Below are 23,646 nucleotides of genomic sequence, written 5' to 3'. Positions count from 1 at the left end.
AACTCTTCAAAGTCTATTCTGAGGCTGTATTATGGGCTGAGAGAACCTTCCTATCAGCCTTCACTGAAGCTGCCAAATGCCAACTAGTTATCCAAGGTGGTAAATTGCTTCATTAATCCTGAATGCCTACAACCTGCATGAGGGCCAAGCACCAAGAGCTGCACAGAACTCACATCTTACTTTGCTGAAAAGATAATGCACATTCAGGAAGCCTCTCAAAAATAGCATGGATCCACTCCACCTGCACCCACCAACCAACAGCCCAGCTGCATTCACAGAATTCAATACATACACTCTGGAAGAAGTTCTAGATACTGTAAAGCAGTCCCAACCCAAGACTTGAGAACCCAATCCAGGACCTCCCTGGATTGTGAAAGAACACATTGTGTCACCCCTGACCAAAACAGCCAATGCCTCATTCAGAGTCTTCCCTTCCTCCTTCAGAACACACAATAGTCTAACTAACACTGAAGAAACCTTGAAAACTTCAATACTAGACAACCACTATCCAGTATCAACCTTCCATTCCTGAGCAAGCTCATAAAGAAACTAGCAAATGGCCAACTACAAGATCATCTAGCTGAAGCCAACGTTCTAAACCCAGCACAATCTGGATTCAGGCCAGAACATTGAACTGAAATCACTCCAGTGGCACTGATGGGTGATCTGCTCCTGTCAATGGATACAGGACAGACATCCATTTCCATCCTCCTGGACCTCTCTACAGTGCTCAACACTGTTGACCATACTGCTGTCTTGCCTGAAAGAAGTGGCAAGAGTTCAGGGTAAAATGTTCAAATGGCTTGAGTCTTTCCTGGAGGGATGCTCCCATCACTACTCCTCCATCGCTAGACTCCTCACTTTGTGGTGTTCCACAAGGATCAATTCTTTGTCCAGTCCTTTTAAACATCTACATACAACCACTAGGTGACCTGGTCAGACAAGATGGACTCAACTGCCAGCAAAATGCAGATGACATATCTTTTACCACATCTGACTACACCACTATCACCGAGATGGCTCAGTGGTTGGCCGAGACCAGCTTATGGATGGAGAAGAGTTTGCTAAAGCTGAACCCAAGCAAGACAGAAAAAATGCGGGTGGACAGAGAAGAGGAGTTTGCAATCACAGTGAGTCTTTTTTGATTGAAGGTTCATATCCATAATTGGTCAAAAGAGTCTGTGTCCAAAAGCACCTCTTGTATTCCTCACTGACTCAGAGCTCAAACATTGCAATGGCTGCCAAGTAGTGTTTTGTACCATCTCCAGTTAGCGACGACACTCCATCCCATCCTGGCAGACATGAGCACACTATAACTGTCTTCCACTCCCTACACTGGCTTCCCACAGAATTTTGCACCAAGTTCAAGGTGTTGGTCCTTATCTTCAAAGCACTCCACCACCTGGTCAGAGGATACCAAAAAGACTGGGTCTGACACCTTCACTCCTCTGGCACAATGAAACTTTCAAAAATGAGAGTAAAGCTAATCTGTATGGGGGACAGAACCTTTTCTGGGGATAGTCCAAGACTGTGGAATTCTCTCCGCCAAGAACTAAAGACCATCACAAACCTCACTACTTTCCTCTCTGAGTGAAAGGCACATTTCTTTAACCTTGCCTTCTCTAATGTAAACACAAAGCAATGTATATATTTATTTAATACATAATTAGAAAAAAAAATCTACCAAACCAAGACACCTCCTCTCCCCTACTGTACATGCTTCTCCATCAGGGGAGATGATGAGAGAACAAATAATACATGAAAGATGTGTAGTCCTGGTTGCGTAATTTGCTTGGATATTACAGTGATGATCACGGTAAAAGAAATTATAGAGAATAGAATGTTTGGTTTGGAAATTCCATTCTTGTAATGGGGTTGGCACTCCCTCTCACCTGCACCCCCCCTTTCTGGTCGGGTGTAAGCCTGCTTTTCTTTCAATTTTTACAGTGGGGTGGTACCCACCTCTTGCAAGTGCCCCCACAGCCCAACAGTTGTTTGGTAGGTCTTCAGTGACTCAGCCCTGCAGCTGAGTCACACCCGCTGCCCTGCCCGCTTCCAGGGTATACAGTCTCTAGTTCTTTCTCACGGCCCTTGTATTAGACCGTAGCACCAAGGCTACCCTCCCCCCGGAGGCACTTCCTTTTTTAACAGCCCAATAGAGGCCCATCTCTATACCCTCATTTGGTGTCTTCTCAGCAGCCCACCCTTAGCTCAGTTTTCAACCAGACCAGCAGGGCCCACCACTGCACCCTCGCCTGGTCTGGCTAGGTTTGGGCTCAGTCCCCTGGGCTCAGCCTGCCTGCACTGACCTGTCCATGGTCCCACTGCTCTTCTATCCAGCCAGGCACCTCATCTTCAGCAACCTTCCCTGGATTCAGTTCTGCCTGCAGTGAGCTGTCCACGGTCCTGCTGCTATTCCAGCCAGGCACCAGGATCTTCCTTTTCGAGCTCCAGGCAGCAACTGACTGCTCTGCCTCTGCTGCTTCCTTTTATGTAGCCCTTCTGGCCCCTTATATTGGCCACTCGAGAAGCCCCTCTGATTGGTTGCTTCTCTGCAGCCACTTTAGGCCACCTAAAGGACTTCTCCTCTGCTCTTTTTGGGGGCAGGTGAGGGAGGGCCACAAGGCCTCCAGCTGGGGATCTCCAGACCTAGCCCACCTTGTCACAGTTCCATTTTCCAATAGTAGATGCCAATCTACAACTGAAATACCTTAAAAAAATATTTGCCATAAGGATTTTATCTTTTTTATTAAAATAGCATCTTGAAATATATTTCAGTATTTAAAATGTATAACTCAGTGAGAAGGACACACAAATTAGAACCTTGTGTAGTGTAACTGTTAATAGAGAGCAGAAAATGTAAGAGCACAGAAGATTGCTATAGTTCTTCCAAAGTTAGGTTAGCTTTGAGATGACATATAATGAATTGTCCTAGGAGTCCAAGACAATTAGCTTGAGATTAATAATATTTTATCAATTTTTGACTATGCTGAGAAGGAAAGCCCCCAGTTTAGTTCCTTGTATTATTTCCTTTTTCAGCTTTCATTTTACAGCAAATGTTTAACATAAAATGGATAACAGAAAGACACTCGGATTTGCTATCAACACTTTTCAATAGCATCCTTTAGAAGAGAAAAATGCTGAAGTCATTCTGAAGCTATTCCGTTTTGTTAACATTACAATTTTGTTTCCACAGATTGAGGTGGGTGTTAAAATCTACAATATATTAAGGCCAAGATTTCAAAATTCATTAGTTATTTTGATGGTTCAACTTCTAGGTGCCCAACTTATTATTTTTATGGTGGTAGCACATATGGACCCCAATCATTAGGACTCTGTACAAACACTGTACAAACACAACAACAAAAGAGTCCCTGCCCCAAGAAGCCTAAGCTCTTTCAATAGGCCTGATTTTCAGAGGACAGAGGTCCACACTGTCTAAAAATCTAGGCCCTGTCACATTATCTCCAACTGAGCATCAAAAAGCATGAATCATATTTGAACATTTTGGCCTAACCTAGCTCTGTGTTTCCCAATGGATAAACCCAATGTTCTTCTGACGATATTATCACGTGGTATTAAAACCAAGCTTGAAAATAAAATGGAATAATAGTTATATCTGATTGTACTAGCTCTTAAGCACACAGTCTTCTTCATTTATAAGTAGCAGGATCTTAACACTGTCCTGTTGGTTTCAAAAGCATGTTGACAAACTGCTACAACACCTCTCATTGGTCTTAGCTCTTTTGGTGACTGACTTTGAAACTTCTCTAAGGGCATGTCTATCCTAGAGACACTACAATCACCATAGCTATGTCGGCACCATAACCCATAGCGTAGACACAACCCACACTAAGAGAGACGTTTTTTCTGATGGTATAAGATCACCACCTTCCCAATGACACTAGCTACATGGACGGAAGCATTCTTCCATTGACATAACTCTCGGTGTACACAGAGGTATGTCAGCATAGCTATGTTGGTCAAGGGTGTGATTTTTTTCACACATGGCTATATAGTTATGCTGACATCACTTTCTAGTGTGGTTCAAAAGGCTAACACTACATGAAGTGCTTAAAACCGCCCTAAAAATACTCACTGCAGCTGATTATTCGGTACTTCAAGTGTCATAGCTACAACGATATCCTCTTATTTCAAAGGTTAAAATGCTATATACAAACTCTTTTAATGTGGTTAAAAATCATTTGTTTTCAAGAGATATTTGATTTCTTTTTTAGTCACTCTCTATTTCTCTAATAACCTTCATGAATTTTCAAAACTAAGAAGCTGTACTTGCTCAAGCCATTTCCCCCATTTTCTCAGGCTATTCAGGGAAGCTTCAATGTGAAAAGATGAAGAATTTAATTATCTCACTGCATATCACTACCTTCATCTGCACTCCTGTAAAATCCTGTTTTCTGGCACCAAGAGCGTTAAATTTTAGATATGATAATTATTCGGCTATGAAGCCAATTTATAGTGGTGACAAATCCCATTAAACATTCAAATCCAAATGTAGTGGTTTATGATAGAATCACCTTCCACTCCTGTAACCTCAGTGTGACAGTGAAATAGTATTTGAGAATCCAGACAGGCTATACTTTTAATAGTCCATTTCAGGAGGGTTTTAATCTTAATAAAATTTGCTAATAGAAGTACCCTTAATTTATATTGTCATATTTGTTCAGCAATAGTTTAATAAATAGGACCAAGTGAGAAATCTGCTCACTGAGCACTTTTCTTTTGTCTTTCATCTCTTTACCGAGAAATTCTAAAATACTAATTAAAACCTAACAGCTGAATAAAAAAAATAAATATCCTAACAAATGTCATGCTTGTGCTAAATTAAAGGTCATCCCAGTAGAAACTGAGCTGCTGTCCTTTTTATGTAATTTCTCCAGAATAAATGGCTCTCTAAATAATGTCTTCATTCTTAGTTAGCACACTAAACTTGGCCATGCTCATTTGTCATTTGGCTTTGGTTCTTCATAGCCAACATTCAAACTATAGGCCTGATCCAATGGCTATTGAAATCAAAGCAAGATGTACATTGACTTCAGTGGGCATTGGTTCAGGCCTTCAAAGCCAGATTTTTAAAGGTAATTAGGTGCCTAAAGATGCAATATGGCACCTAGTGGGATGATCAAAAGTGCCTAGACACCTCACTCATTCATTTCAGAAATAGGTTTGAAAATCTGACCATGACTTCAATGGGAGTTGAGGGTGCTCAGCACTGTATAAGCATGTTGCTGCCTCCTCCCAGTCCTTATTTCCAGATGGTAAATGGATATCAATGGAGCTAAAAATATATAATATTTTTTCAGTATTACTTTTCCAAGTAAGCAGTTGCTGTAATTGGGACAGATATAGTACACAATGGTGAATGTGAAGAGGGGTAGCCTGTCCAGTTGCAAAACAATCTATTTTAAAATGTGGTGCATGCTATGGGAAAGTTTGGAAATGTATGCTGTAAGGATTTCTCCTTCGCACTCTTGTGATTATTAGGCCTAAAAATTTACCGCAGTTGTAAGCTCCTATGTAAAAAGCATATGCATGTTCGTAAGATGTCAATATAAGATAAACATAAGAACATAAGAATGGCCATACTGGGTCAGACCAAAGGTCCACCCAGCCCAGTATCCTGTCTGCCAACAGTGGTCAATGCCAGGTGCCCCAGAGGGAGTGAACCTAATAGGTAATGATCAAGTCATCTCTCTCCTGCCATCCATCTCCACCCTCTGACAAACAGAGGCTAGGGACACCATTCCTTACCCATCCCGGCTAATAGCCATTAATGGACTTAACCTCCATGAATTTATCTAGTTCTCTTTTAAACCCTGTTATAGTCCTAGCCTTCACAACCTCCTCAGGCAAGGAGTTCCACAGGTTGACTGTGAGCTGAGTGAAGAAGAACTTCCTTTTCTTTGTTTTAAGCCGGCTGCCCATTAATTTCATTTGGTGGCCCCTGGTTCTTATATTATGGGAACAAGTATTTCTTATTCACTTTCTCCACACCACTCCTGATTTTATATACCTCTATCATATCCCCCCTTAGTCTCCTCTTTTCCAAGCTGAAAGGTCCTAGCCTCTTTAATCTCTCCTCATATGGGACCCGTTCCAAACCCCTAATCATTTTAGTTGCCCTTTTCTGAACCTTTTCTAATTCCAGTATATCTTTTTTGGGATGAGGGGCAACATCTGTACGCAGTAGTCAAGATGTGGGCGTACCATAGATTTATATAAGGGCAATAAGATATTCTCCATCTTATTCTCTACCCCTTTTTTAATGATTCCTAACATTCCATTTGCTTTTTTGACTGCCACTGCACACTGCATGGATGTCTTCAGAGAACTATCCACGATGACTCCAAGATCTTTCTCCTGATTAGTTGTAGCTAAATTAGCCCCCATCATATTGTATGTATAGTTGGGGTTATTTTTTCCAATGTGCATTACTTTACATTTATCCACATTAAATTTCATTTGCCATTTTGTTGCCCAATCACTTAGTTTTGAGAGTTCTTTCTGAAGTTCTTCACAGTCTGCTTTGGTCTTAACTATCTTGAGCAGTTTAGTATCATCTGCAAACTTTGTCACCTCACTATTTACCCCTTTCTCCAGATCATTTATGAAAGTTGAATAGGATTGGTCCTAGGATTGGTCCTGACCCTTGGGGAACACCACTAGTTACCCTTCTCCATTCTGAAAATGTACCATTTATTCCTACCGTTTGTTCCCTGTCTTTTAATCAGTTCTCAATCCATGAAAGGATCTTTCCTCTTATCCCTTGACAATTTAATTTACATAAGAACCTTTGGTGAGGAACCTTGTCAAAGGCTTTCTGGAAATCTAAGTACACTATGTCCACTGGATCCTCCTTGTCCACGTTTGTTGACCCCCTCAAAGAACTCTAATCGCTTAGTAAGACATGATCTCCCTTTACAGAAATCATGTTGATTTTTCCGAAACAATTTGTGTTCTTCTATGTGTCTGACAATTTTATTCTTTACTATTGTTTCAATTAATTTGCCCAGTACTGACGTTAGACTTACCAGTCTGTAATTGCCAGGATCACCTCTAGAGCCCTTCTTAAATGCAACTTTTTGCCTGCTTGGAAATTAGTTATGGTCAAGTTGTTCTCAATAATGAATGTTATGAACAAGTGCAAGAGAACCAGACAGAGAAACTGGATTAGTCCAAACAACAAGGACCTGCTGATATGGTTCAAGGACTGTTGAAATCATGATGGTAAAACCAGAAGATTTGGTCCATTAATTTCTTGCTTCACAATTGGCGTGACGGATATTAGGCCTAACTGGTGGACAAAATATTGAGGTGATGAACTATGTAGGCCACCTTTTCCCCCAAGACACAAGGAGAAGACCAGACTAAAAGATTTTTTTCCTCAGAGGAAGGTCCCTAGGGTTTGCTCTTGTTCAAGGAATTTTGTTTTTCACTTGTGAGTCCTGAAAATCACTATATCATCATGACATCCAACACTCAGCCCAGCAGTGGGGATACCTACTTGCCAGCACTGCTGTCAAAGCTGATTCTCCACTCTGGTACCCTGAGTGCAGAGGGTGCGGGCCCGCAAGGATTTTAAAAATTAATACATTCCACTCCAGGCTTGTATTAAACTCCCAAGGTTACAGCTTTTCTCTGACCTTGGCTTGGTAAACACTGCCACCATCCAAATGCAAAACTACTTTTTGAACCAGAAAGGTGCACTTAGGAATTCCTTCCTGTGGGGTACCCTCAAGCCCTTTCTCACACACACACACTTCGGGGAAGAGAGTAGAAAGAAAACCAAAGGAAATCAGCTGTTGCCACCAGCTAATTAAACAACATGTGCACAAACCTCTTAGGACACCAAAAATCCAATCCTGTTCTTAAAAAAGGTAAATTCTATTAAAACAAAAAGAAAGAAAATACATCTGGAACTTAGGCTTTTGCTAGATTTTAAAAGAGCAATTCCAAAAATTAAGCACCCAAAATAGCTTTCTTGGGGGTTCAACTTAAAGGTTACAAGCAAAACACATACATCTGGGGTTAGCGCAAAGGAATCCACAAGCCAATAAGAAATAAAAGAAATAACCCTAAAGGCGTCTTTCTAGACATCCCCTGATTACTTACATATTTGGGGTTTCGGATAAGTAAGGTCAAGGTATGATTTGATACTTTTTCGTACCTGGTTTTAGAACTTTTTGCAGCATAACTGAAGCCCTGTCCTGCTCTGTCCCCTCTCTCTGGAGAAGGGCAACAGACACAAAAGGAAAGGTTTTTCCCCATTTTAAAAAGTTCTAGCCTTCCCATTGGTTCTTTTGGTCAGGTGCCCACTCCCTTTTCTTTACCTGGGGGACTTTTTAACCCTTTACAGGTAAAGCAAGCAGAGAACAGCCACCAAGTGGGACTTTATAGCTTGGTGTTCATAAAAGGGAGCTACCTCCCTTCACTTATCACGACCGCAAACATCTTGTTCTGCCTGCCTTCCTTTTGGGTCACTTTCTGTTCCCCCTGCTTTCTCTCCTCTCTCTCTCTCTCTCACTCTCAGCTTTTCATCAAATCCTGAAATCAACTGCACTGCATCAGCCCAGAGAGATAAGATGATCACAATCCTGTCCTGTCTAAGGAGAAAGGACCCAACCAGATGATGTCCCTGACCAGAATATGTACCAGAGTCCAACCAACATGTGTTGTGGTCAGCCTAACACCCAAAGCATCCATTTGTGGTCAGCCTAACACCCAAAGCCGTCCAGTGTTCCAAAAACATCAACAAGACATAATTCCTCTCTTTTTTCTATCCTCTTTCCTCCACCTTGTGTCTATCTGTCTGTCTGAAACAGAAGTGAATACTCTTCGCATATCAGGACTGAGAGTAAAATTAACCCTTTCCTTTACATAGAAGAACGGTTGTTAATAAAATAAGGGACTTGGATACTTTGCCTCCAAAAAGAGAGATTTTAAAGTTTCTGATTACATTTATTTTGCATAATCACTCAATTTTTTTCCAATATAAATGCTTGTTTTAATTTCTTTTTCTTTCTTGTGTTCGATCAATAAACTTCCAATTTTAGAATGAATTATTTTGGATGTTTGAGGGGTTTGTGATGAAGGAGGGGACTCCAGGCTGGGGCAGGGAGCTGGAGTGCAGGGGTGAGGGCTCTGGCTGGGGGGGCCAGGGATTAGGGGTTTAGGGTTCAGGAGGGGGCTCAGGACTGGGGTAAGGGGTTGGGGTGTGGGAGGGGGTTCAGGGTGCGTGGGCCCAACGGTGCTTACCACAACTCCTAGGAAGTGGCCACCAGGTCCCTACAGCCTCTAAGTGTATAGGCAACCAGGGAGGCTTTGCGCACTGCCCTTGTGCCTGCAGGCACCGCCTCCGTAGCTCCCATTGGTTGCAGTTCCTGGTCAATAGGAACTGCGGAGCCAGCACGCGGGGTAGGGGCAGCACATAGAGCCTCCCTGGCCATCCACATGCCTAGGGACCACCAGGACCTGGCGGCTGTTTCCAGGAACAATGCGCAGCTAGGGCAGGCAGGGAGCCTGCCTTAGCTCCGGGCCCCTGCTGTGCCACTGACTGGACTTTTAACAGTCAGGTCGGCAGTGCCGACCGGTGCCACCAGTGTCCTTTTTGACCAGGCGTTCCGGTAGAAAACCGGACGCCTGGCAACTCTAAATACAGCAGAAGTAAGTGGCCCTGAAGAGCAAAGTTCAGCTTTAGCAAGGTACATTGTACATGTAACAAAATACAAACAATCAGCTGTGCTGAATATATGGAAAGATATCAGTTGACAATACTTTTTCCTGCCAGCAATGGAATAGTAGACTCAAAACTCTCTCAGAGAATGGGGTGCTTATGAAGCAGCTATGAAAGTTACAGGAGAAAGTCCCTGGAAAATCTAGTTCTATTTGGCTCATCTTGAACAGAAAGTATTTAAAACTATGAATTGAAAATGCTCCCTATCAAAGATCGAAGTAGTACTAACATTTTAAAAACTGATCTTATTGATTCAGATTATCCTGATCATCCAGTTTACATGAAAGATTTTTGTCGTTTTGAAGTAATTCAGTGGTCTAACTATAAACCCATTCAGATGGAAATAAGGAGAAAGAGGGTTGTTCAGACTTTGAGAAATTGAAGCATTTCATTTAAAAAAAACCCACCCCCCACACACCCTTAGGTTATAAAAACATCTGCTAATATTCCAAATGTGTGGTAGTAAAGTCATACTTTTTAGAAGCAATACTCCATATTTGAACTCTGTAGAAAAGAAGAATCTCTCAGTGGAAATCACATAGCTTGCTAGTACAATTACAATGCAATTTATACATCCATTGACTAACCCAACTTTCCAGAGACTGCTCAATCCAATCCAATCCAATCAGCCACCTTAGGCAAAACTTCAAGTCTGCCACCAGCCCTCCTCTATTCCTTTAGTAGTCTGTGGGAAACCCCCAGGTGCCTCCCCAAGTGCTGCCATGTCTACCCCCCGAAACTCATGCATCTGTGTTAGACGACGATGGGGCAGACTCCGGCCCAGGGCTACCAAGGCCTCTGGGCCCTGGTGACAGACCCTGAGGGATGGGAATAGTTGAACATTCAGGCACCAGCAGGAGGGCAGCTCCCAGGGCCCCAGTTAACAGGCAGCAGCAAGCTGTCAGCCTTATGTCCCTACCCCATATGAGGCCACCCAGGCTGAAGGCGCAGATCTCCCTCACACAGGAGGCAGTTGGCTCCTTCCCACTGGACAGAGTGGGGGTCTCCACTCTTTGGCCCCCACACCTGACTCCCCCCGCTCAGCCCCACACCTTGCATTGCCAGTCCTCCACCTGGCCCCAAGCAACCCTTGCACCTTTATGGATGAGGTTCTTGCGGTCTAGCTTGCAGCCTGTGTCACAGTTCAGGGCATATGTATTTCCCCTCAGTGGTCCAGCCAGGGCCACCAACTCTCAGGCTTCCAGCTCCCCAGTCGTTACCTCTCATGGGTGGAAACCTGCATCTCATTCCCTTCTGACTAGGGTGTTTCTAGACTGCACAGTTCCCTGCCTTCACTGTGTTATTCCCAACACACCTGCTTGCTTGCTTTTCAGAGACTGTTAATGGTCTGACTGCCCACAGTTATAGATACTGCACAGCTCTTTTTATGCTAGCCTATTTTATTCTTAAGGTAAAAGCACCACAGTGAAAACAAATTAAATACAATAAAAGAACCTACATCTGTACTAATAAGTTTGTCAGAGGTTCCCCCCCACCCCACTTCACTCTGATAAGAGTTCTGATTGTCTATTAGTCCTTCCAATTCTTCCCTAAAGATTAGGGGCCCACCTTGGACCAGAGGTCCTGTCCATTTGGTGGATCAGAAAAGAGGCCATGAGCCAGTTTAAAACCAGGCTATTTCCTTTCTTTGTCCGTTGGTCCCTGGAGACTCCAGTTTGAACCAGTATATTCAAAACTCTTTAGGCAAACTCTTGCAGTTTGGAACATCTCCAGAGAAACACCACCCCCTAATCACCCCTCATCCCCATTCTCCTGTTTACATTTTCCATGACCACACATTCACGATCCCTCAACAACACATAAACAATTGCATTTTTAATACAATGGACCCCAATGTTATTAAACCTAGTTCACTAAGGTTTAACTTAATTCACTGAAGCTTATTCAGGACATTGTCAGTCTGTCACAGCCAGGCCCCTCTCCCTGACCAATTTCAGAGACCTGCTGCAAACAATGGAGGGGCTACAGCTGCCCAAAAAAAGATTGCAAGAACCTTATATAAAGCAAAGTGTTAGCAATGCCTACATTTAGGTTGCCTACAAGGTACCCCTATAATTAAGGTTTGGTTATTGAAGGGATCTATGAGATCAGTCATTCTAAAAGCAATAGACAAAATTATTGGAAAATTATAGACAATAGACAGTCCACAGACAAAATTATTGGAAAATTTGATCTCAGTGAAGAAGCATAATCAAGGTCAAAAAGTAGAGTCACTTATGTGAAAATGAAGCAGTTCTCAGCTATTGATTGTGGTATTTCAATTCACAAGGACTAAGTTTCCTAGCAGATATTGGTATGATAATGTTATTTTTAAGAAAGACACCCCCTTCTCTTGCTCTCTCCTTCAGGAAAACACTTACAGGATTACACATTTTCAGCAATGGAGCCATCTAAAGTTCATGAAGATAAGAGAAAGTATGCACCCCACTTTTAAGATACTGTACTACCCCTTTTATAAAATTCAAAAACAAGCAAAAGAAAAACGTCAAGAGTCTATGTAAATGAGAAGTACCCAATGGGCTTTTATTGTGAGTTTCATGGTATTTGTCATTCTTCTTAGAGCCCCAGCTCCTGGAGTCCTGTGATTACACATGAGAATCTCACTTTTTTAAACCAATGAAAGCTAAGTTTCTAGCCCTAGTGGTTGCAGAGAAAACCTGTAAACATGACCCAATGAAGCCTAAAGGCTCAGAAATCAAATGTAAACACTTTAAATAAAATCATGATTGTAAGCCAACCTCATGATTTTTTATTTTGGGGAGGGGGGACAGTTAGGTGGAAGCTGATTCATTATGTTTGGATGGTTAGGTTTGGCTATACTGCATTTATTCCCTTCCTCACTTACTATCACCCCATGCAACATCAGTCTTATCACCCCACAATTTCCTAACAAAGTTTTTGTCTACCAATAGCAGCTATTGTTTGGTTGATTTTCAGCAAAGAAGTGTTTCAGAGTAGGAGCCGTGTTAGTCTGTATCCACAAAAAAAACCAGGAGTACTTGTGGCACCTTAGAGACTAACAAATTTATTAGAGCATAAGCTTTCGTGGGCTACAGCCCACTTCATCAGATGCATAGAATGATGGAACATATAATAAGAAGATATTTATATATATACAGAGAAAGTGGAATATGCCATACAAACTGTAAGAGGCTAATTAATTAAGATGAGCTATTATCAGCACGAGAAAAAAAAACTTTTGTAGTGATAATCAAGATGCCCATTTAGACAGTTGACAAGACGGTGTGAGGATACTTAACATGTGGAAATAGATTCAGTATGTGTACTGACCCAGCCACCCCCAGTCTCTATTCAAACCCAAGTTAATGGTATCTAGTTTGCATATTAATTTGCTCAGCAGTTTCTTGTTGGAGTCTGTTTTTGAAGCTTTTCTGTTGCAGAATTGCCACCCTTAAGTCTTTTACTGAGTGGCCAGAGAAGTTGAAGTGTTCTCCTACCTGTTTTTGAATGTTATGATTCCTGATGTCAGATTTGTGCCCATTTATTCTCTTGCGTAGAGACTGTCCGGTTTGGCCAATGTACATGGCAGAGGGGCATTGCTGGCACATATCACATTGGTATATATATATCCTCTTACTATATGTTCCATTCAACGCATCCGATGAAGTGGGCTGTAGCCCACAAAAGTTTATGCTCTAATGAATTTGTTAGCAAAGAAGTGGTACATTTTTCAGCAGATATTTAAAGTGTGGACAACATGTCCTACTAAATCATAACTATTTTGAGGCAGATCAAATTACTAAGTTCTGCATCAAATCACTCCCTCAGTATTTTTCAATAGAAATGATGTATGCAGCTTTTAATAATTTGAACCATCTTTAAATTGTTATTTTTTTCATAGGATAGCAAGACAAAAAATTTACAATGACAATTCACCAAACACCAAGTAACTCAACTGGAAACAGGGTGAGTCACAGTGCCCCAATCTCAAGGTCAATCAATCAGTAAGCAAGACAGGACCCGTTCTTGTCACACTGCTAAAGAACACAGGGCAGTCAGGCAGGCTGCAGCCCACTCTTTGTGAGATGTTGCCAGGCATTATATGGGGGTGGGGAATGAGAGAAGAGAGAATGTGCTGGGTAGGAGGGGAAGCCATGTGACTACCACACAATAACTCTTGCAAAGGGAGAGTAACAAATGACTTTGAGAAAGGAAGGGCAGCCCCAATCTTAAGTCCCCAGACACCTAAGTGGAACTGGGGATCAACAGGAGCCCCATTCTCCATCCTTTGGACTTCTTCATAAGGCTGTGGAGTAATGGGAGCTGCCTGGAAGTGGGAAGCAGCATGTCCCCAACTTTTCTTCCTGGATCTCTTTAAAGTATTTGTGGAGTACTTAGCAGCAGCGGGTGCATGCATCCTACACTAGGCCCTTTCAGCTGGGACAAGAGGGGACAAGATGTACCCCTCCTATCACCTCCCCCTTGCAAGACTGTGGGCACCAGACAGCAGGCAAGAGAAAATACCTCTATAACCTCAAGCCACTCAGAAGGAGAGTAATAAAAAAATCAGTCTGGGAGGAGAAAGAGCTCTACAGCCATTCCATGGGACCAGGAGAGGCTGTGACAATACATCTCCCTATAAGAGGAAAGAGACAGCACCTATTCCCTCTGAAAAATTAGGAGGCGCCAACCAGACTGGAGCAGGGGAAGACAGAGTTGTCAGCAGCAGAATCAGACCGCAGAGTGGAAAGTGCCCCCTCCCCATCCCAGTCACTCCTTGAAATCAGACACAGGCGCCCCAACAACCTAGCCCCATAAGGTCGCCAGGTGTCTGGTTTTCGACCGGAACACCCGGTCGAAAAGGGACCCTGGCGGTTCCGGTCAGCATTGCTCAATGTGTTGTTAAGAGTCCAACTGGCGGCGCTGCACTACCCGGCTCTGCGCAGCTCCCAGGAAGTGGCCGACATATCCAGCTCCTAGGTGAAAGGGCAGCCAGAGGGGGTCTTTGCACTGCTCCTGCCTGCCTGGGAGCCGGATATGCCGGTCACTTCTTGGGAGTCACCTGAATCAGCACCACCTGGAGCCTGCACCCTCCCTTGCACTCCAAGCCCCTGCCCCAACCCTGAGCCTCCTTCCCCACACCCCAGCCCCAGCCCTGAGTCCCCTGCTGAACCCCAAACCCCTCATCCCCAGTCCCACCCCAAAGCCTGCACCCCCAGCCAGAGCCCTCATCTCCTCCTGCACCCCAACCCTCTTCCCCAGCCTAGTGAAAGAGACAGAGGGGGGGGGGTGGAATGAGCGGGTGGGCATGGCCTCGGGGAAGGGGCGGGGTGAGGTATTCAGTTTTCTGCAATTTGAAAACTGGCAACTCTATCAAGCCCCTCTGCGCTCCAGGAAGAAGAGGAGAAACAGGTGTCCTGGCTGCATAGGACCAAGAGAAGCAACATAGTAGGATCAGCAACTCACAATAAGAATAATACATGTATCTGGCAAAAGTGTTTTCCCCTGTTAAGTGTGGAGGGTCCCTCTGATAGCAACAAGGGAGAGAAATTGGGAAAATGTACTCAAAAACTGGAAGTTAAATTGATTTAGTAGCCCTTGCAGTGAAAGTAACTGGTTTCAAGTTGAAAGAAAAGAAGTACTAGTGGCACCTTAGAGACTAACCAATTTATTTGAGCATAAGCTTTCGTGAGCTACAGCTCACTTCATCGGATGCATTCAGTGGAAAATACAGTGAGGAGATTTATATACTCACAGAACATGAAAAAATGGGTGTTATCATACACACTGTAAGGAGAGTGATCACTTAATTCCACTGAATGCATCCGATGAAGTGAGCTGTAGCTCACGAAAGCTTATGCTCAAATAAATTGATTAGTCTCTAAGGTGCCACTAGTACTCCTTTTCTTTTTGTGAATACAGGCTAACACGGCTGCTACTCTGAAACCTGATTTCAAGTTGACAGTGTTCCTTATATGTATATAGCAAGCTAAACCTCAACATTAACAAAAAATTTATCAGGTTCCAGGGGAGGACAAAGATCCTGTTTAGACAATTAAGGATACAGAATATCTAGCAATACATGGGTGTTAAAAACATATAATTACATGGAATGTAATATAATTATAATGGAATGAAAAGGTCACTGTAGAGGCATTTAATGCTACAACTACTGTAGCTAAAAATTTAAATAATTGTATTTTGTTACTGAAAACAGACTTTTAAAGCAATTACTTCTCTAGTCTCAGGATAGTGTTAAGGTGACTCGCTACTTAACGAGATTTCAAAATAAACTTATAGATACTTATAGTTTAGAATCTCTCTGTCACTCACTCACTCACTCACACACACACACACACGCAGTGGGACTGGTAGCAATGCCTATAAATTAAGGTTGCACAACACTTCCAATTAGAAGACCTATTTTTCAATTGCTTTGAATTTCACCCAACTTCCATCATTTGGGCTGAAATTTTCTATGCTGGGTGTCTATGTCAAGCTGAAATTTTTTGGAATGTTTCAGCCAAAATTATTCAGCGGTTTCTGAGAACAAACGACAGGGAAGATATGTTATTGTGCCATGTTAAAACATTTAGGTGATGTTTTCTGTGAAAAGCTCTAGCAGCCCAATGTTTTGGGGCATGGGCTTTAAATTTGGCAGAGGGGTCATCCCCATGCAAATCCACCCAATGTGGTCAAGTTATAAGCTTTTGGGCAGTTGGGGGTGGGGACGGGGAAAAAGCACAGTTCACACATGCTCCATAGTGGCTTACTAGAACTTCACAGCTAAATTCCCAGAAGATTCCAGCCACACTGGGCATGCTGCAGCCTGGGGCTGAGCAGGATTTTTCCTGCAACTGCATGCTGCTGCAGAACATGCTGGAGGTGACCACCTGAACGGTGAGCAGGGAGCCTGTCTCAACTGTGCTCTGAATGAGCCCCCAGCTATGCAGAGGGAACATGGAAGAGGAAGCTGCTTGGTTTGAATGAAGAGTGGACAAGAGCTGGACTTGCAGCAGGCTTAGGGGGAGTAGACAGGGGACATGGACCCTGTGGGGGTTGGGGGAGATTAGGACTGTAGTCTGAGAGGGGATGAGGAGATTGGGAATCTGTGTGGCAAGGAAAGGGAGATCTGACAGGCAACTGGAGGAGAACAAACAGGATGGGCAAAGAGACTGGGTAAAAGAGCCAGAGAAGGAGGGGATGCAGATATTGCATGTGGAGCATAAGAAGGGAGACTGGGAGCCAGTGGGTATGAGGAACATGAATGGAGTGTCTGGCAATAGGGAAAAGGAGAGAGATCAGGTGAGGAGCTGGGAAGAGAGGACTGGGAATGGCAACAAGACTGGGACAGGGAGTTTGAAGGGATCAAACCAGCACTTGCTGGGAAAGGAGACTGGGCCTACCTAGGTGAGAAGAATAGTGTTGGGACAAGAAGCCAGGGGAAGGAAAGAGACATGGACAGGCTGGAAGGGACAGGGCAGAAGTGATCCAAACAAGGCAGAAGTGATCCAGTAATATAAACTCCCCTCCAAAGGCTGGAAGGGAACTTCAAGATTCCAGAGTCTCAGCATGCCACTGCTATCAGCAAATATGAGAAAACCTCTGGTAAAGTGTCCCATCCCCCCTTAGTGATGATCCACGTGGAAGATGACAACCTACTATTTCTACTATTTACTCCTTTACCGCAAGGGGTATAGGTCTTTGCTGTAGATCTAAAGGTTCAAACCTTGATCATGATCCATGTGGGCATCAACATGCACATTAATGATCTGGAAAAGGGAGTGAACAGTGAAGTGGCAAAGTTTGCAGATGACACAAAATTATTCAAGATACTAAAGTCTAAAGCAGACTGTGAGGAGTTTTTACGGGATCTCACAAAACTGGGTGAGACCAGGCAACAAAATGACAGATGAAATTCAACACTACTAAGTGCAAAGTAATGCGCTCTGGAAAAAATAATATTAGCTATGCATATACAATGAGGGGTTCTAAATTAGCTGTTACCATACAAAGAAGATCTTGGAGTCACCATGGATAGATATATGAAAATGTCTCCTTAATGCACAACAGTGGTAAAAAAAAAGGTTAACAGAACGTTAGGAATTATTAGCAAATGGATAGAAAATAAGACACAAAACATCATAATGCCACTATATAAAAGTATGAATGGTGTGGAAAAAGTGACTAGAGAGTTGTTATCCACAATTGCCCACAATACAAAAAAAGGGGTCACCCAATGAAATTAATAGGCAGCAATTTAATACAAACAAGAGAAAGTCCTTTTTCACACAAAGCACCTGTGGAACTCATTGACATGGGAAATTATAATGGCCAAAAGTATAAGCAGCCTCAAAAAAGAATTACATAAGTTCATGGAAGAAAGCATCTTGGCTAATAGCCTTTGATGGAGCTCAAGGATGCAATCCCATGCTCAGGGCAACCCTAAACCTCTGACTACAGAACCTGGGAATGGAAGACAGGAGTGGATCACTCTAGAATTGCCCTGTTCTCTACACTCCTCCCTGAAGCTCTGGTATGGGCCACTGTCAGAGACAGGATACTGGGCAACATGGGCCATACGGACACAGTATGGTAGCTCTTATGTTCTAATATGATGCCACATAATGCAATTCCCACTTTTTCAGTTTGCTTTTTTTAAAAACCTAGGAAATTACAGACACAAACCCCTATACCTCTGTTAAAAGAACACTCTTAAAAAGTCTAGACTCCAGATTAAAGACAAAAACTAAATTATACTCTGAATTAGAAAAAACTGAAAATAATATTCACACTTACAAAAATGATGGATACTTTAATAGCATGATATGCAACTAAAGTGCATTATGTGCATTTCAAAAAATATAAATCTCATCCTTTTCAAAGACTCAGATTTAAATTGTAACTTGCTCAGCATGGAACCTGCAACCATTTTTTTCTTGAAGTTACATCATATTTCTTAGTGATTTTATAAGGGAAGGAAAATGCGAAGGTAAACTTACTCGGAAATAATCACTGCATGCTGCAAGTACTGCCTTATGGGCATGGAATTTCTGCTCTTCTGCAATGAGGGTGATGTCACAGAGTACACCATCACTTCTTTGTTGGTTCAGGGCTGCCAATACAGCATCATTATGTGAACTGGATTGGCAAAGCCTCTGACCTGTCAGCATTTCTTGAATACTGCAAATGAAGGAAACAAAAAGAGTCTATCAACAAACATAAGACCTAACTCTGAGGCTCAGTAGTTAATGCTGATCAACATTTCTGGTTTAAAAAAAATAAAGCAGTTTGTGCCCAAACAAAGAGACGCTTGTATGTGGTATGTTTAGCACAGGAAAAGTTTCACATAATTTAGTTTTATTTTGGATAGAAAATATGTTAGATTTACAACAACTCAAAGGCCCTGATTCTTTTCTCCTTTACTCCACTGTTGGGTTCAGTGTCCTGATTTATACAAGTGTTAAGTAAGAGGAGTACAAAGGTTTGGGGTTTTATCATCTTCTTACAGGGTAATAGAAAAACAACCAAAGTGGCCTAAATTAATATATTAGTAGAAAGGAATATTGAACATTCATGTAACCAACTCTACAAATTGTCTGGCTCACGTATTATCATCAAAAACAGTTTCTACTAGTCGTACTTTGTAAAGAATTTTGCCAGCCAGAAGAGATTCCATCTAATTTTTCCTTAGCTATATTGGTTCAGCTGAACTAATGGAGGTAAAAAGTAGTTCTGATTAGTTAAAATTGTCACTAAAAAAAGCAGATATGACTCTAAAGCCTCACAAGCAGCAGATCTGTGATACCAGAACGTTCATTTTTTTTTACTATTACTTTTCAGATAATACCTGCAATATAAGGTGTCAAAGCAACAGAACATACTATTCCATTATTCCTTGGTAATATTGTAAAAGTGGTTTCAACCAATAATTAGTCATTTAATATCAATATTTGCTACATTTTCACTGTAAAATATGAGCATATTTTAAAAATAAGAAGGGGCTAGATGGCTGAGGAATAAATAAGAGACTAGAGTCTTTCACTTTTAGGTTGCTTCTTTAAAACCAATTCAGAATAGCTGTAACTTAAAGTTGCCAGATGGCTACTTGGTGGTTTGTGTTAAGGGCTCAGGTGACTCTTACATGGTGCTAAGGACCAATACAGGTGCTTTTGCAAAAAGCATCTCCTCTAAATAACTCCCTGGTGTTTGGACAAAGCCATGGAGCTGATAGGCCCCGAGCTTCTGTGCTTCCCTGCCTAGGTCTGCCTGATCCAAATCTCCTCCACTCCAGGAAACTGAAAGGACAACCTGATTATATGTATATAAAAAATAATAAATACATGGAATGGAGAAAGAAAAAAAATCCACATACAACTGGCCAGATCCTCTGCTGGGCTAAATCATGTGAATTGTATATGAATTTATACCAGCTGAGGGGCTAGTCCTTTATTTAGTTTCACACCAAAGAAATAAGTGCAAAATAATTTCTGACTATTCTGCTTGTGGAATCCTATTTATATACAATAAAGTACAGTTGTCAGGAAAGACAATCCTGTAAAAGCAATTTCTTGCTGTTTTACATTTATTTCCTTTCTGTAACTTCCATAGGAAATTCACTAAGTCCAGTCAAGATTTATTATTTTAAGCAGTCAGTGCTGTAAGTTCAACCTGATAACTAAAAAAAAAAAAAAAAAATCCAACTGTGTTTTTTCAGGTTCATTCTTCAGCACCAACAATAAGGAACCTGGAACCAAAGCAAAACCAGCAATTCTGTTCATGATGCTTGAGGATCAATAGAAGACAGTTCGGTCATGTGCATCCTCGTTTCCCATTTCTAACAGAAATAAAACACTGATTTTGTCCATAAACTCAGCAGAGTTGGAATCAGAGGGAGCAAATATTTGTAATGCACCAATCTCAACTTTTAGTAATTTTTCTGATTACAACCACATACTTACATACTTGTATGGTATGTACATCTGCATGTTCATTATGGACAGTTTCAACTGAAAGTTATAAACATGAGAGCATTGATTCACAGGCACACTGTGCCATTTTGTACCATTCTGCGAGTACAAAGTGGCCATAAAGCATAGTAGATCTAGGCAGTTCATTATCCCCCATGTCTGAGGGAATCTTCCAGTGTTGGGGTCATGGCAGAGGGAAAGGAGGTATCGTGGGATACCACTGCCAAGTTGGTCCCAGTGAGATGTAGGCAGTGGGTATAAAATAGAACAGCCTCCAGGGAACCAGACTGGTGATAGATCCTGCAGAAATTCCATAGCATGAATATATTTTGTATAGCACCCTCTGTGCAAACATTCCCAAAATAAGGAAATAATTATTATTTAATTCAAGTAAAGTAGCCAGTAAGAAGCATAAACAAGAGAGAAACAGATTGAGGTGTCAGATGGATAAGGAAAAATGGAAATGAGAACTTTGGAAGGGCAGGAAGAGGAAGTGCATGAATAAGAATGCTTTGCAGCCAGCCTTCTTATAGATGGCCGTTGGGAAAGTGCCCCAATCACAGCAAACAATCACCTGCCACCATTATGACTGCACCAGTGCAAAACTTCACTGACTCCAGCGTTTTTTTTGTCTACACTTTGGGCATTCACTGGCACCGAAAATGCCCCTGGGCAAACTCCTAACGTAGAGAAGGACATAAAGAATGAGAAACAACAGGGAATTGGAGAGGATTGTGGGGTTCAAGTAAATTACTACTGTCTCATTCATGCTTCATGTTGTTCATGATAATGGCAACAGCAACTCTTAAAGCAATCTCTTCCAGGTTATAATTTGGAGATGCAGGTGTTAAATGAATGCTTTTGTTAATGCATCATATGATGACTAATGCTTCAGTAAACACCATGCTAAATGACAATGACATCCTGCACTGCTTTAAAGTACCATACCTGAGGCACCTCTCAGATGGCATCCTTCACGTTTGTTCTTCAGAATCTCAATACTTAAAATCTTGTGGAGGAAGAAGAAAACATTACAGCTAAAAAAGACAGACAGAGAAAAGGTATATTAAAATTTGAAGAAAAGGCAGCCTTATCCTTAAAGGTCAAAACTTTTAGGAGGCCAAACTCAAATTCAACGTTTTTTGTCCATCCTTGTCACAAAACATTATTGGCTAGATTGACCCTGGCCTAGAGATAACTTCCTCCCCTCTTTTCTTCCCCAGCACTTTCCACATAAGCCCAAGTGACAACTGCAGTCACTGAAGTCACAGGCATGCTCCCTCCCTAACACTAGGGAGACATATTTCCCAAACAAGGTGGGCCGGCAGTGCAGACCCTCAATACTAGCCTGCAGAGTTGGCTGGCAGGCAGGGCCACTTAGAATGGTTCAATGTGCATACTCTCCCTGCCCACCAGACAGCTATGGATGGATTACACATCCACAGACACAATCCATCCTAAAGGTCCTCCCAAGGTTAGTGGGGCTCTGCACTACCCCCTATTCAGAGCACTGTCTGTATTACTTTCCACCACCGCCCACCAGGTGTGTAATAGCAAATTAGTTATTTATGATTGTAAAAGCTCACTGACTAACTCGCTTTACCATAGCAAAACACTGAAGTATTGGCTGTTAAAGCAAAGAAAAACTTTTCACCAATATAAACCTGTACGGAAATAAACCAAACAAACATGATGAGATGAGAATGTTGTTGATCTATAGGCTACTACTAATCTTCATCCTGCTCTTCAATTTATATCCACAGAATCATAGACATATAGAGTTGGAATGAACAACAAGAGGCAGGATTGAGTCTACCTAGATCATCCTTGACAGGTGTTTTGTCTTACCTGTTCCTAAAACCCTCCAATGATAAAGATTCCATAACCTCCTAGATAACCAGTTCCAGTGCTTAACTAAATTTATAGCTGGAAAGCTTTTCTAATATCCAACCTAGATTTCCCTTGCTGTAAACTAAACTGCTTATTCTTGTCCTACCCTCAGAGAGAACAAAACTGATCACCATCCTCTTTATGACAACCTATTACATTAAAAAACACCTTGAGGATTAACTATAATAAACATAATTTATATGACAGCTTGAACTGAGGCATCTAAGTACATTAGAATAGATAGTGAACCACTTCCAAACTTTGGCAAACTATTACAGATAGCACATTATTCTCCTTCCAATAGCTACTCCTGAGGGAACTCTGCATCTCTGCGCATGTGCAGAATTCCCCCCCTCCCCGCAGAAAATACATTCTGCAGGAAAGTTGCTGCAGTTACACCTTTTGCCCACCAGAGGCCTCTGTGGTGCCAGAAAAGAACAGCCACTCCTGGGCCAGCCCCAGCTCTGGACAGGGATAAAAGGAAGTTGCCTTCCTCACAGTGCTCTACTCATGTGACCAGGTCAGGAGGCATGGTATATGGGGGCGGGGGTCAGACAGCGTGGGGCACATGGGGTTGCTTGGGGAGTCACAGACTTGGGCAGGGGCTGAACTGGAGTGGGGGAACAGGGACACATGGGGTGCCGGGCCACATGGGGACAGGGAGGAAGGGGTGCAGGGCCGCAAGGGGGGAGGGAGAAGCTGAATGGGGGTGCAAGGACATATGGGGACAGGCAGAAGTGAATGAGAAAGGCTAGGGGTCAGCCAGGGTCTGCATGGTGGAGGATCCCTAACAATCCCTCCCTGCCCAAAAAAACCCATTCCATACTTCTCCCACCCACATCCAACAACCCTCCAATTTCACACCCAGGCTCCTTCCCACCAATTACTTCTCTCTCCTTCAGCTCCTCCATTATCTCTGAGTCCCCTCAGCCTTTGCACTGCTTCTGAATTCTGCTCATGTGCAGTGGGAAATACATTCCTATATTGTACTTTAAAGGAATTATAACTCAGTTTTGTATTAATATGCCTAGTAGGGAATCTATTTGTCAT

General features: G+C 42.4%; 1 protein-coding gene across 19 annotated transcripts in view; it reads right to left on the bottom strand.

Moving 5' to 3' along the window:
* KLHL32 (kelch like family member 32) overlaps nt 1-23,646 on the bottom strand; it is a 247,313-nt gene that overhangs the window by 168,247 nt on the left and 55,420 nt on the right. For 16 of the 19 annotated variants that reach the window (XR_012158000.1, XR_012157999.1, XR_012158001.1 and 13 more), the window contains 2 exons: nt 21,655-21,743; nt 18,739-18,919 (listed from right to left, as the gene is read on the bottom strand). The exons of 2 other annotated variants lie outside the window; for them this stretch is intronic. Coding sequence is in view for 10 of the 17 variants with exons in the window: in XM_073336806.1 (XP_073192907.1) it covers nt 18,739-18,919; nt 21,655-21,677 (204 nt within the window). In the remaining 7 variants the exon portion in view is untranslated. The remainder of the gene's footprint in view (nt 1-18,738; nt 18,920-21,654; nt 21,744-23,646) is intronic. One more of the 19 variants, XM_073336807.1, reaches the window with a different exon arrangement.

This window comes from Lepidochelys kempii, chromosome 3 (assembly GCF_965140265.1).
Source record: "Lepidochelys kempii isolate rLepKem1 chromosome 3, rLepKem1.hap2, whole genome shotgun sequence".
In the NCBI taxonomy this organism is placed as follows: Eukaryota; Metazoa; Chordata; order Testudines; family Cheloniidae; genus Lepidochelys; species Lepidochelys kempii.
This window is presented reverse-complemented; position numbering and strand designations above follow the sequence as displayed.